General features: G+C 42.0%; 1 protein-coding gene across 1 annotated transcript in view; it reads left to right on the top strand.

The window, feature by feature from the left end:
• Positions 1–14604, top strand: part of LOC122541732 (glutamate receptor ionotropic, delta-1-like) — a 662279-nt gene that overhangs the window by 525601 nt on the left and 122074 nt on the right. The window contains exon 5 of the mRNA XM_043678619.1: positions 13410–13463. Coding sequence (XP_043534554.1) covers positions 13410–13463 — 54 coding nt within the window. The remainder of the gene's footprint in view (positions 1–13409; positions 13464–14604) is intronic.

The following is a 14604-nucleotide window of genomic DNA, read 5'->3' as shown; positions in this document are numbered from 1 at the left end:
GTTCAATTCCCGACTCAGGTGACTGACTGTGTGGAGTTTGCACATTCTCCCCTTGTCTGCGTGGGTTTCCTCCGGGTGCTCTGGTTTCCTCCCACATTCCAAAGATGTGCAGGTCAGGTGAATTGGCCATGCTAAATTGCCCGTAGTGTTAGGTAAAGGGGTAAATGTAGGGGTATGGGTGGGGTACGCTTCGACGGGTCGGTATGGACTTGTTGGGCCGAAGGGCCTGTTTCCACACTGGAAAGTAATCTAAAAAAAAAAGAGACCTTGGAGTGCAGGTTCATAGCTCTTCGAAAGTGAAGTCGCAGGTAGATAGGATAGTGAAGAAGGTATTTTGTATGCTTTCCTTTATTGGTCAGAGCATTGAGTACAGGAGTTGGGAGCTGAAAATGTGTTGCTGGAAAAGCGCAGCAGGTCAGGCAGCATCCAAGGAGCAGGAGAATCGACGTTTCGGGCATAAGCCAACAACACATTTCTCAACAGCAACATTTTCACAACTGTCAAAAATCTGAATCTCCTTAACTAATATCCTTTATGAAATAGAATCATAGAGTCATACAGATGTACAGCATGGAAACAGACCCTTTGGTCCAACCTGTCCATGCCGACAACACATTTTTCAGCTCTGATCTCCAGCATCTGCAGTCCTCACTTTCTCCTCAACTTGCTGTACCTGCAGACTAACCTTCAGTGATTCAAGCAAAAGGACACTAAGATCTCTCAGAGCTCTGCAACCTCTCACTGCTTCGATAATATGCTCCTTTTTTTACTATCCCAGTCTGTCCAGTCTTTCCTTGTAAGATGACCTTCTCATTCCTGGTATCAGTCTAGGAAACCTTCTCTGAGCGGCTTCAACGTCGATTCTCCTGTTCCTTGGATGCTCCATGACCTGCTGCGCTTTTCCAGCAACACATTTTCAGCGCAGGTACAGCAAGTCATCAGGAAAGCTCATAGAATATTGTTGTCATTGTGAGGGAATTAAATATAACAGTAGAAGGTTATGTTTTAGTTATACAGAGCATTGGTGAGAGCATATCTGGAGTACTGTGTATCGTATTGGTCACCTTATTTAACAAAGGATGGAAGCACATTGAAGCCGCTCAGAGAAGGTTTCCTAGACTGATACCAGGAATGAGAAGGTCGTCTTACAAGAAAAGACTGGACAGACTGGGATTATATCTGCTGGAGGTTAGAACAGTAACAGGTGATTCGACAGAAACGTACAAGATCCTGAGAGTTGTTGACACAGCCGATATAGAGATAGTAGATTGGTTGAATATTTTTATATCTTTTAGAGATGGAGAGATATGTGTTAAGCAAAACGATGTCAGATTATCAGGGGAATGTGAGGTAAGCAGATCACTCCTGAGAATAGTGGAACAGGCTTGAAGGGCCAAATGGCTTACGCCTGCTGTTTCTAAAGGAGGAAGGTTTGAAGGGGAGATTGCTAATTGAATAAAATAATGTTTAGGGTAGAACTTCTATTTCAGGTTTTTATTAGGATGTTTTACATACTGAGTAACTTGCTGATTCCCAGAAACCGGCAGTGTGAATGAAGGGTGACGATTTCCTGCAGTGTATCACCCCATCTCTCCATTCCCCTCACTCACTCTTCCTGAATATGGTATAAAGCTCTTTGGCCTCAAACTCTGTCTCTTACAAACTGTAAACAGTGGCCGTGTGACAGATCGTGGGAGCACATGCATGTGCGTGTGAATTAAAAAATGTATTGATCTAAGGAAAAGTAGAAACCAAAGGAAACCTTTGCAATCTCAATTACATTTGAACTTGTTGAGTTTCTGAGCTGCTCATTCAGTGTTCAGCTGAAAAACAGGCTGTCCCACTTCCAACTAATTCTTGTTAGCTTTGAGTGACTTCCAAAAGAGTTTGGGATTCCTTCAGCTTTAGGGGGTTTCTGGGGAGTTGGGGAGACACAAATAATTCTGCAAGACAGAACGATCCATGGGGAATGTGGGAATTCTGCCAATTTCCTTTTGCAACCCAGACCAGGCAGTTGGGGGAAGATATTCCAGGAATCTGGAGGATTTGGGGTCAGGTTGGAGGACATTATGCAAATGATGTAGGAGTAGGGGGTGGGGACAGGATGGGTCAGCTGATATCTGTCTTGCAAAGTTCATGCTGCCTTCCTTGAGTTTTGTCTAAGTAGTGAAGATTTGTTTTGTACTGGAAGTGCTGCTGCTCTGACAGTGAATACCAAGGGAACAAATTTCAAAATGCATTCTGTTCCAATGTGGTACAGGTACCCACATTACTCGAGGTCACATCTACATCTGTGATTGGGTGAGGTTTGTTTTCATTAATGGCCCGATTTACCAGGTACATCAAACAGATGTATTAAATTGCAAATATCTACTAACGGTCAATCTCTTATTATCATCACCCTAATATACTACTTTATCAAAAGGATGGCTAGGTTACACTTACCAGTCCATTAGGGAATTAATATGGAGCAAGTCTGAATTTGAAGAACACCCTGTCCTTTGATGTGTTTTCTTTAATGTTTTCCTGTTTTTTGAAGCCTGAACTAAAGTGGTTTTTCTGATTAAGTGTAATCCCCTGCTCAGAGAGTTGTCTTTTCTGCTTTCATTTCCATTTCTTTGCTCATATCTGCTGTGATTTCATGTTGCTCATTGATAACATGAACATTTTGAAAATGATTTTGTGTCTATAATTTTGTAACACAGGCGCTGGTGTGTGGATTATTGAATAATCAATTGCAGTGCTTCCTAAACCTTTGTCGAATCATAGAATCCCTAGAGTGGGGAAGCAGGCCATTTGGCCCATCAAGTCCACACCAACTCTCCGAAGACCATCCCACCCAGACCCAAGCCCTATCCCTGTAACCCTGCATTTCCCATGGCTAATCCACCTAACCTGTACATCCCTGGACGCTATGGGCATATCTTTGGACTGTGGGAGGAAACCAGAGCACTCGGTGGAAACCCACACAGACATGGGGAGAATGTGCAAACTCCACACAGACAGATGCCTGAGGCTGGAATCAAACCCAGGTCCCTGGTGTTGTGAGGCAGCAGCACTAACCACTGAGACACAATACTGGCCTGAACCTTTTCACACTGTGACCCCAATTTGAGGCTTGGGAATAATTGTAATCTCTTTAGTGAGGACTATGTGGGGGTGGAGGACTGTGTAAGCAGGAGTGTAGCTGTTTTACTCAGTCAGAACCGCACAGAGACATTGCTGCATCAGAACTATGACCCCACTGTGGCACGTTGGAGAAAACACATGTTGGTGAATCTCAGAAAGCTCAAGTCTCCAGAGTGCCAAACTCTCATTGCAGACAACTAGTGATAGTTTAACCTGAGGGTCACCATGCCTTAGGAGAGGGGAGAGGTTGAGATTCCTTCATGATAATCTCAGCTGAAACTGATGTACAGGTTAGTGAATTAGCCATGGGAATGCATGGTTACAGGGAAAGGGCTTGGATCTGGGTGGTATTTCACAACCTCCTGATGAAGGAGCAGCGCTCTGAAAGCTACTGCTTCCAAATAAACCTGTTGGACTATAACCTGCTGTTGTGTGATCTTTAACTTTGTACGCCCCAGTCCAACACCAGCACCTCCAAATCATAGATCCAGAAAGTGATGGAAATACTCAGTATCTCTGGCAGTATTTGTGAAGTGAAGCAGTGGTAATATTGTGATGGTCTGTCATTGGGCTTGCGCTGGTTTCAGATTTCTTGCTCCCGCAGTGTTAGATTTTTGTTCATGAAAGGTCTGCAGAAACCACATGTTCTGGGAGGCCATCCCCCACAGCATGTCTGCTTGTCACTTCCTTCCTATTTTTAAAACCTCCTTAAACCTGCTACTTTTGATTTTGCCCTTTTAACCCTCTCTCCCCTCTATTGTGTCTCTAATCTCTTATCTGTGTCAGGAACTCAAAATAGATGTAAGTTTGTGATTGATAGGCTTGAGACTCTCAACGCCACAACTGAAAGGGAAGTCCACAAGGATCCAGCATGACCTGAAAACACTCTGACCCTGTATGTGCTCAGAGACCATTGTCTGTCCACTCACCGGGCCATTCTAATGCCAGATGAGGTGCCGAATTCATGTTCCAGTCTAGTTTTGAGAAAACAAATTTATCTTCAATAGAAAAGTAACATAATAATCTACAATAGAAATATAACTTATACTCTAACATCCAGAATCAGTATGAGTTAAATATGAGTCAACAAGCAATCTGTGGTTGGGCAGCTGTAAAGTTTCATTTTAAATGGCTAATGTGGTCAAGACAAGATCACACCCAGATGTTAGTGACACCATGGGTCACCAAATCGTATTAAACTGTGCCTCCTTTGCAACAGATTACAAATCTTCACCTTTGGAGAACTTGTCTTGTAACATGCTCAAAGCTTCTCTGATCCAAAGCGCCTCAATGACTGCTCATGTCTTAAGTAATTGGTTTGTCCTTAAAATAACTGTGAGGTCACCTCTCTCATTTACAATGTTGTCTTTGATCTGTTGGAGTAAATAGTTTTCATTGAATGTCAGAATTCGATGAATGCTTTTAACTAATTTAATTCTGAAAATGAACAATCTGTGGATTGCCATTATTCGAAGTAATGTAAACAAAATATTTCCAGCTCAACAAGTCCATTGTTCCTTACCCTACCTTCCTAGTGTTAACCTCTTCAAGTACGTGTCCCCAACCTTTTATGTGTAATTGACTTTCATGTACGTTAGTTCTATTTATTCCACATTTTACAATTAAAATTTCAATCCAAGAGCGAAAAGTTATATTCTAATGTGAATATTAGACCATGAACTAGATATTCTCAACACAAGCTAGATCTCATAGGAAGTAGGACTTTGTTTGATTAGTCTACATAACAGAACTGTTTATGTTGTTACAATCTTGTGGACTGTAGATGTAAAGAGGTGTTTGCAAGATAGGTGTGATGGACAAAGGCAGCACACTGCCCGACGTTTTTAAATGGAGGATGGTTTTGTTCCATTTTAATTCATCGATGCAAAGGAGAACACAGCGCACCTTCTGAGTTTCTCATCTCTTTCCTCTTTTTACTGACTGCCATGTCACAAGGGCTCAGGTACTTCCTCAGTGATTCTTTGAGATTGTCTTTACGATGTTGACTCATTTTATTGAGACTTCCCTTGTGCCATAAATATTATGTTAAACAAAATGAGGCTCTGGTTTTGTTGTCGTGGGTTTTGTCCCATCACCTCAGTTTGTATTGTTCATGAATGGGGCGGTTATGATATTACAATTTTGTAATAAGCTAACCCCTCTTTACATGGTCACAAGGAGCCTTAAAAATGCCTCGCAAAGTCACCAAATTTAGAAACTGTGATGTTGCTGAGCTTCTAGAAAACTTTAAGTGGATTTGCAGATGGACTTAGCCAGGCATGTGCAGACATTAGAAACCTGATGTGTATTTTCACAAGGGTCAATGGAAACTGATTGATGCTGAGTTCCCTTGAGGTGTGATTCACTCTTTTCTATCTCGTTATAGTTTGAAGAAGACAGTCAGTCAAATGGCTGAGACATTTAAGAAGTGACTTCCCTTGTTAAATGACAAGGGATAGAACTCTGGACCCGCACTCATGCAATACCTTAGATAGAAGCAGCATGCGAAAGTTTAGGATATCAGTCATGTCAGATTTTCAACTGGAATAAAGGTTACCTGACAACTGCTATTCTGTGCAGAGGCCTCATGAGAATCGCAGCTCCAGGTTACAGTTATCAGCGGAATTAACTGTGGACAGCATGAGATTTTTGGGTTTTCTCTCTGTCCCTGGGATTCCTTGCCTTCATTAATCTGCCTGCCACTGATACGTCTGTCTGTGACAGTGTCCATAAGGGAGGGAACTGCACAGTCCTTGAGAAGATGAAATCCCATCTTTACCTTCAGGACACTCTCCATTATGTTGAATGGCACTATCACCGTGCTAATTGGAACAGATTTTTAACAAGTCTAGCAACTCAAGGCTGGGTATTCATGAGGCACTGTGGACTGTCAACAGCAGCAGAATTGTACTCCAGCATAATCTGTAGCCTCATGACTTGGCTTATCCCCCATTCAAGCATTACCATCAAAATAGGGGATCAACCCTGGTTCAATGGAGAGTGCTGGAGGGCACGTTAGGAGCAGCGACAGACATACCTGAAAATGAGGGGTCAACCTGGCGAAACTACCAAAGGACTATGTGTCAATCAGCATAAGCAGCAAGTGATAGATAAAGCTAAGCGATCCCACAACCAATGGATCAGATCTAAGCTTGGCAGTGCTGCCACATCTAGTTGTGAATGGTGCACAATTAAACAATCGCTGGAGGAAGAGGATTAGGAGAAGACTTCACAAACATTCCTAACTTCAATGATGGAGGAGCCCAACATACCAAGCAAAGGATAAAGTTAAACATTTACACCTATCTTCAGCCAGAAATTGCCAAGTGGATGATCTTCCCTTGGAGTCCTCAGCTTCACAGATACCAGTCTCAGCCAATTCAATTCACTCCACATGATATCAAGAAGCAGTTGGAGGCACAGGATACTGCAAAGGCTACAAGCCATGACAACATTCCAGCCATAGTACTGAAGACCTGTCCTCCAGAATTTACTGTATTCTTGGCCAAGTGTTCCATAAAAAAATACAACACGAGCATTTACCCAGCACTGTGGGAAATTGCCAAGGTATGTAGATTAGATTACTTACAGTGTGGAAACAGGCCCTTTGGCCCAACAAGTCCACACCGACCCTCCGAAGAGCAACCCACCCAGACCCATTCCTCTACATTTACCCCTTCACCTAACACTATGGTCAATTAAGCATGGCCAATTCACCTGACCTGCACATCTTTTGTATTGTGGGAGGAAACCGGAGCACCTGGAGGAAACCCACACAGACATGGGGAGAATGTGCAAACTCCACACAGTCAGTTGCCTGAAGCGGGAATTGAACCTGGGTCTCTGGCGCTGTGAGGTAGCAGTGCTAACCACTATGCTACCGTGCCGCCCACCATGTCTAGTGCATACAATCCAACCTGGCCAATTCCCACCCCATTAGTCTACTCTCTATCATCAGGAAAGTGATGGATTGTGTCATCAGTAGCTGAGATACCTACTCAGCAATAACCTGCTCAGTGGCGCCCAGTCTGCGTTCCACCAGGGCCCCTCAGCTCCTTGACCCCATTACAACCTCGGTTCAAACATGGACAAAAGAGTGGAATTCTAGAGGGGAGGGGAGAGGGACAGCCCATGGCGCTAAGACCACTTTTAACCAAGTATGGCATCAAGGAGCCCCGGCAAAACTATAGTCAGTAGTTTATGAAGAGGAGTCATTGCACTCAAATAATGACTTTTTCTACAGAAACTACCAGACCTAGTGAGTTTCTCCAACTTTTTCTGTTTTTATTTCAGATTCCCAGCATCTACAGTATTTTGCTTTTTATTTTAGAGTCAGTGGGTTTTGGGGAAACTGATTGGCATCATACATGGTACAAAAGAAGATTAGACTCCCTACAGTGTGGAAACAGGCCCTTCGGCCCACACCAAACCTCTGAAGAGTAACCCACCCAGACCCATTTCCCTCCGAATGATGCGTCTAACACTACAGGCAATTTAGCATGGCCAATTCACCTAACCTGCACATCTCTGGACTGTGGGAGGAAGCCCATGCAGACATGGGGAGAATGTGCAAACTCCATACAGACAATTGCCCAAGGCTGGAATTGAACCCAGGTCCCAGGTGCTGTGAGGCAGCAGTGCTAACCACTGAGCCACCGTGCCACCTAAATGTTTGCGTTATTGTAGGTCAGTCATCTCAGCCGCAGGACATCTCTGCAGGAATACTTAAGATGGTGTCCTGGGCCCAATCATCTTCATCAATGACCTTCCCTCTGTCATAAGGTCAGAAGTGGAGATGTTCACTGATGATCGTTGTTATGATCCCACCTGATGTTATTACAACGCAAGTTAGATCGCAAACCGAAACCTTGTTTGATGGATCATTCTTTTGTTTTAGCAAGGTAGTCTTTCACTGAAACATAAGATCGAGATGCTGCAGATCTGCTTTTAACAATACAACAGTTTTATACACAAATGAAATTAAAATAAAACATAATAAACAAAAGTATTTACATATAACAAATATTTAAAGGTTTTGAAACACATGCTAAATTACAATTCCATTACCCCCAAGGGCAGTCCTTTACAGTCCTCACACTAAGGAGACAATATTAGCCTGGGTCTCTGCATTCCAGGAAAGAATTCTATAAGGTGGCACATTAAACGTTATTGTGGAAAATGAAAGCTTATGGTATAGAAGACGGAAAGACCCCTTTTTGCTTTAGACTGTGGACTAAAACTGAGCGTAGATACAGCTTTAGATCAAGGAAACTGTGGAAGACGATGCCTGCAGTTTTAAAAGTTCCAAAGCATATTGTGAGTTGTATCTTTAATGTTGGATTACTCAATGACTGAGAGAGCATTCACGATAGAATGGCCCTGCCTGTGTGTGTTCAGGGCACTATGCCAAGAAACAGTCTTTTGGTTGGTTTTCAATCAGCATCAGTTAGCATGGGCTCAGCAGAGCAACCAAAACTGACAAAGAGTCACCGCACTCGAAACATTAACTCTATTTTCTTCCCATAGATGCTCCCAGACCTGCAGAGAACCCCAAGAAATTTTGTTTTTGTTTCAGATCTCAGTCATTCTTTGGTTTATTTTATTTGATTGGTTTCCTGGACATGTGGCTCCGACTTTGGATATGGACAATGCAGCAAAAACATCAGGCTCTGTCTCTGTCTCTCTCTGTCTGTCTGTCTGTCTCTCCCTTTTTTCTCTCTCTCTCCCCCCCCCCTCTGTTTCCCTCCCTTTCTCTCTCTCTCCCCCCCTCTCTGTCCCTCCCTCTCTCTTCCTCTCCTCCCCCCACCCCACCCCACCCCCCTCTCTTTCTCCCTGTCTCTCTCTCTTTCTCTCTCGCTTCTGTCTGGAGAGGTAAAAGAAACCCTCTAGCTAACTGCTCATGCTCTCTTGTCTGTGAGCTGCTGACTGCAAATCCCTGTTGAAAAGGAATAGGCAGAAATCACTTTCAGAGGCACTGAAAGATCAAATTCTCAACCAGTAAATCAGGGTGTCCACAAATCTGTCAACAATTACCAAAAAAATTAGAAGGAGCTTAAGAAAACAACTTATCAACATCCATGATCTGGATTAGGCCCAAAATGGTGCTTCTCTGATTTTGTTTCCTTCCTCACCCATACTTTTCACTCCTTGTTTTGCTCTTCATGTGTCTGTCTGTAAAGAGAAATTTTTCAAAAAGGCATTTTTTTGTTTAAAGTCATGAGTTGCAATTCATGTTTCTTTCTTGCCATTGGTTTAAAAACAGTTTGACTAGAACGAATAATAATTTTCATGTCAACAAAATAAAACTGGTGCATATTCTTTTAACTGAATATAGACAGTCAGTAAAAAAAAACAGGCAATTTGGTGTTTTAATCAAATTTCTACATTTGTGATGATTGCAGGAGTAGTGGGTTGATTTTCGGTGCCCCATAGCTAATGAGTCGTGATATTTTGGGTCACGTTTACTGGAATTTTGGAACAAAGACTGCGTAAGATTGAGTGTCGAGTAAGACTAAATGATAAAGGATAAAAAGAAGTCACCAATCTGTTTGAAAGTAAAAGCACTGAGTCTGAAGCCCTGTTCCAGAAATGTGAAATGCATAATCTTTAATAACAATGGGAACAGAAGTCTGTTCGGTGTCCTCTAGCAGAATCATCGATACCATCAGGTTTAAACCTTGACTGCTGAGCTCAGGAAGTAATAACTTTACCCATTGAGCAGGAGAACAAGAAAATGCAGATAGATTCTGTGCAATTAGATGAACATGATGTAATTGAGCATCCTTTAACAGTTTCCTCAGAAAAGTCATGTCCATTTCTTTCATATTGTGCTCTAGAAATGGCAGTATTGCCCAGTGAAAGGGACAGTAAGGATATACAGATAGTCCTTGTGCAGTTAGAATCACTCCCTACAGTGTAGAAGCAGACCATTTGGCCCATCGAGCCCACATTCCACCCAATCCCTGTAACCCTGCATTTCCTATGGCTAACCCACCTTGCCCATACATTCCCTGGTTATGATGGGCAATTTAACATGGCCAATCCAATAATTAAAAGGATGCAAAATGGATGTTGAGACTTCTCCTCAAAATTCTCCTTTAGAATCTGTCAAAATATGTTCACGTGATATCAATATTTCCAAAGTGTTCGATGAAGGTTTTAAAGGATTTTAAAGAAATTTCCTGATGACTCTGATGAACATAAAGCAATGCCAACAGTCAGTTAGAAAAGGCGGGAAATTCAATAAACTCTGAAGTGCAAGAAATTAATGTTCACTCAAAATCATCAAAATTGCAACTGGAGCCCAAAGTCCCCCACTGAGATTTAAATTCCTTACATTGATTGTTTTCCCAAAACAACATGAGGTTTTTATACAGACAGCCCAAAGATCAGGAAACAGGATTCATTCCATCATTATTCCATTGATATGCGGTCATTACCAACACAGAGGGAAACTCAGGTTAAACAAGGATGTATTTACAGTGTTTTATATGGAATAAAGCCTACGGTTCACATTGGGTTGAGGAATACTTTATTTTGCTGTTCTTCCTTCCCATCATTCCTCATTCCACCAAGACACATTTGGTTACAGAAACTGCCATCCCTCGCCATCATTATTTGCAGATGGAGGTCCTGGCACAGCTGCTTGAGCTCCCCTGCTCGGTCCCCTCCCTCACTACCTGCAGCTGGACTGTCTGTTACTCTGATATTCAGTTCACTGAGCTAAAAGATTTGAGACATTTGGATGAAACAAAAGGGTCAGAAAGTTTAAATGCTGTTGTTTCAGACATGATGACCATATGTAACTTGGCACAATGGTTTGGAAAGGGACCTCTCAAAGCAGATTTTGAGTCCGATGTCAAGTTCTGATTTTTAACACAAATATGGATCAGCTATTTGAGCAAATCAGATTTCTCCTCCAGTTTGGGGAAATGGGTATGTAATGAAGCAACTGCAGCTGGAAAACAGATGTGTGGGACAATGTTCTCATTCAGGCTTTGAGGATATTATTCTTGAAGCAGGAATATGAGTGTATTCATTTCAGTCACAATCACAGGACAAATCCGTTGTTTAAAATGTTTAAATATCAAATGCAAGATTGCTTAGATGAAGTTTGTAATTTTCAGAATATTTCTTGAAAATAAAGATTTTCATATTGCAATTAAAAACAATGTGATACTGGATATATTGTTCCAAATGTAAAAATGATGGAATAAGGAAAGAATTTCTGAGAAAGATATGAAAGATTGTATGAATTGATAAAAGGATGGAAGATAATGAATGGATCTAAGTCTCATGTTCTGTTCTCTATGTGTCACATACCTTGTGATGAAAGGAAATGGTGTTTCATCTCTCCAGGATAGAGAAATGCAAACACCAATTTCTTTTTAGATTGTGGTCTAAATAAGAAAAGCATACTGCTTTAAACCAAGGAAACCATAGAGAAAGATATTTGCAATCTTAGGAACAAGTTGCTGAAGCACATTGTGAGTTGTAGCTCCATTGTTTCCTTATTGAAGTATTCAGGCAATGTTTTAGTTAGTTTTCGATCAGCATCAGTTGTTGCGGACTCAGGAGGGCTCAACATAGCAACAACCATTTGATTGGTTCCTGAGCAGGTGGTTACAGCCATAGCAGAAAGATATAGTCTGTGAAGAGAAAGCACCCATCCCCCTCTCTCCAGTCTGTGTGGATTTATGGAGGTAAATAGAGGGAGCTACTGTCCTGAGTTTTCTTTGTGTGTTGCTATCTCTGTAAATTTTCCATTAAGGGGATAGACCACCTTCAGAGGCATAGAAAGGGGGAATCCTTGACTAAGTGAATGGAAGACCAAGGATCAGTATACCCACAACCTCATTTTGTCTGCAAAGAATTGGAAGGAATCAAAAGAAAGCTGAAAAATAAACAACTCATTGACACCCGTGATCCAGACTGGTGCCAGGACTGTGCTCCTCTGACTCTTTTCCTTCCCACCCATAATACTTACATATTGTCTTGTCTCTTTTTGTGTCTGTTTGGATGTGTTTAGGGAATCTTAATAAAAATGGCTGAGTTATAAGTTAACAATTTGTGTTTCTCTCTTGCTATGGTTAAAAGCAGCTTGATTGCAAGGAGTAGTTGTTCCTTGTTACTGAAAAACCTAATGTTTATATTCTGTAAACCCAAATGAAACCCAAAATCAGATTGTTGGGTACAATTGGGCAATTTGATGATTTAAATACATTTTCAAGTTAGTGATGACTCTCAGAATAATGGAACTTGATTTCAAACCCCCTACCCCAATCAGTCACAACAGGGGCAACATCAGCATAGATAGAAGACAGGCTGGCTGCCAGAAACAGAGAGGATACATGAATGGATCTCTAATTGGCAGGATGTGATGAGTGTATTCCCACAGGAGTCTGTGCCAGGGCCTCAGTTTTTCACAATTTATGTCAATGACTGAGATGAAGTAGGAAAGGTATATTTATTAAGTTTATAGGTAACTCAAAGGAAGGTAGAAATGTTTGTAGTGCACAAGACATAAAAATTGCAGACTGGTACAGAGTGAATGGTCAAAACTCTTGGCTTAGTGGCACAGTCACAATGGGTCAAATAACCTTCTGCTGTTCTTCAAAATGTCTCTATGTCCATGTTTCTACATCATGCTTCAGTATATTCAGGACATCAGTGAGACTACATCTCGAACACTGTGTGCAGTTTTGGTCTTTACATTTAAGGAAGGATCTAAATGTATTGGTGTTGGTCCAGAGAAGGTTTCCTGGATTGATCCCTGAAATGTGGGATTGTCTAATGAGGAAAGGTTGGCAGACTGGGCTTGCACCCAGTGGCGTTTAGAATAGTGAGGGATGATTTGATTGAACTGTATCAGTTCCTGAGTAGTCATGACAAGATGGATGTGGGAAGGATGCTTCCTCTTGCGGGTCAGTCCAGAACTAGGGGATGCTGTTTTAAGATTAGGGACACCCTTTCAGGACAGAGATGAGGAGATTTTTTTTTTCTCTCTCCAAGGGTTGTGTGACTTTGGAACCCTCTGCCACAGAAGGCAATGGATTTGGGAACATTAAATATTTTGAAGACAGAGGTGGATCAATCCTTATTATGCTGGGAATCCAGGGCTTTTGTGGATAGACAGAAATGTGAAACTTGAAGCCCAAATCAGATCAGCCATGATCTTATTGAATACAAAGCATGCTCAGGGGCTGAATGGGCTGCAGCTGTTCCTATTTCATATGTTAGTACGACACTTACGATGTTTCACTTCTTGTGGTCTTTTGCAGGCAGTGGAAACAAATTTGGCTTCAAAGGACAGCCACTGGGTCTTTGTAAATGAGGTAAGCCCAGAACCATTGTTACTTGTATGAAAGAGCACAGTTCTGCTTGAGAAACTGAGGAATGTTATTAGGAGCTCTCTCACAGATAGCTGGCCTACTGTGTGAAGGCCATTTCTCCAACAGGAACAAGAGAAAAGAATGTTTCAGAGTCATCCTCAGGATTTCAATAAACCTTTGTGGATGGTGAAGGATTGCAAACATCAGCTTTTCAGACACCAGCTGATTGATGGACTCTACTATGTCAGGTCTGGTTGGGAACAAGAGGCAGGTTTAGGAATTGGTTGTAATCAGGTGATGATTGCTAAATTTAAGGATAGTTTTCTGACTTCAATCTACAACCTTCAGGCATTGAGTTCAGTGTTTGCAGCTCATTTCAAATCGGACCCTCATGCTTATAAGCAAAACACTGCCGTAATTTCTACTAATTCATTCACTCTGAATTTGAATACAAGCTCCACAGTTGAGGGTCTGGTGCCCAATGTGTCAGCTGACCTTATTTACAAAACAGTTGATGAAATCTTGCCAACTCCAAGCCTACATAGTCTTGGTAAAGTATCCAATCTGGTCCCCTGTATCTGAGCTCCTATTGATCAAGAAACTAGACATGTCAACCTTTAATATACATGAAGCTCTCATAGGAACTTACAAATTGCAACAGAACTAGGCTGAGTAGCTACAGGAAGGATGTTCCTAAAAGCAGTGGAATCTAGAACCAGGCATCACATTCTAAAGATACAACAAACAGGAACAGGCCCTTCGGCCCACTAAGACTGTGCTGACACATGATGCCGTTCTAAACTAAAATCCTTTTGCCTGTACGTGGTCTGTACCTCTCTATTCCCTGTCTATCATATATCCATTAAGATGCCTCTCAAACGTTGCTACTGCATCCACCTCCACCACCTCCTCTGACAGCATATTCCAGGCACTCATTACTTTCTATGAAAAGACTTGGAAGAGGGAGTCGAAGGGTGGGTCAGTAAATTTGCAGATGATACGAAGATTGGTGGAGTTGTGGATAGTGAGGAGGGCTGTTGTCGGCTGCAAAGGGACTTAGATATGATGCAGAGCTGGGCTGAGGAGTGGCAGATGGAGTTCAACCCTGCCAAGTGTGAGGTTGTCCATTTTGAAAGGACAAATA

This window comes from Chiloscyllium plagiosum, chromosome 38 (assembly GCF_004010195.1).
Source record: "Chiloscyllium plagiosum isolate BGI_BamShark_2017 chromosome 38, ASM401019v2, whole genome shotgun sequence".
NCBI lineage: Eukaryota > Metazoa > Chordata > Chondrichthyes > Orectolobiformes > Hemiscylliidae > Chiloscyllium > Chiloscyllium plagiosum.
Note: the sequence above shows the minus strand (reverse complement) of the source record. Positions and strands in the feature narration are given on the sequence as shown.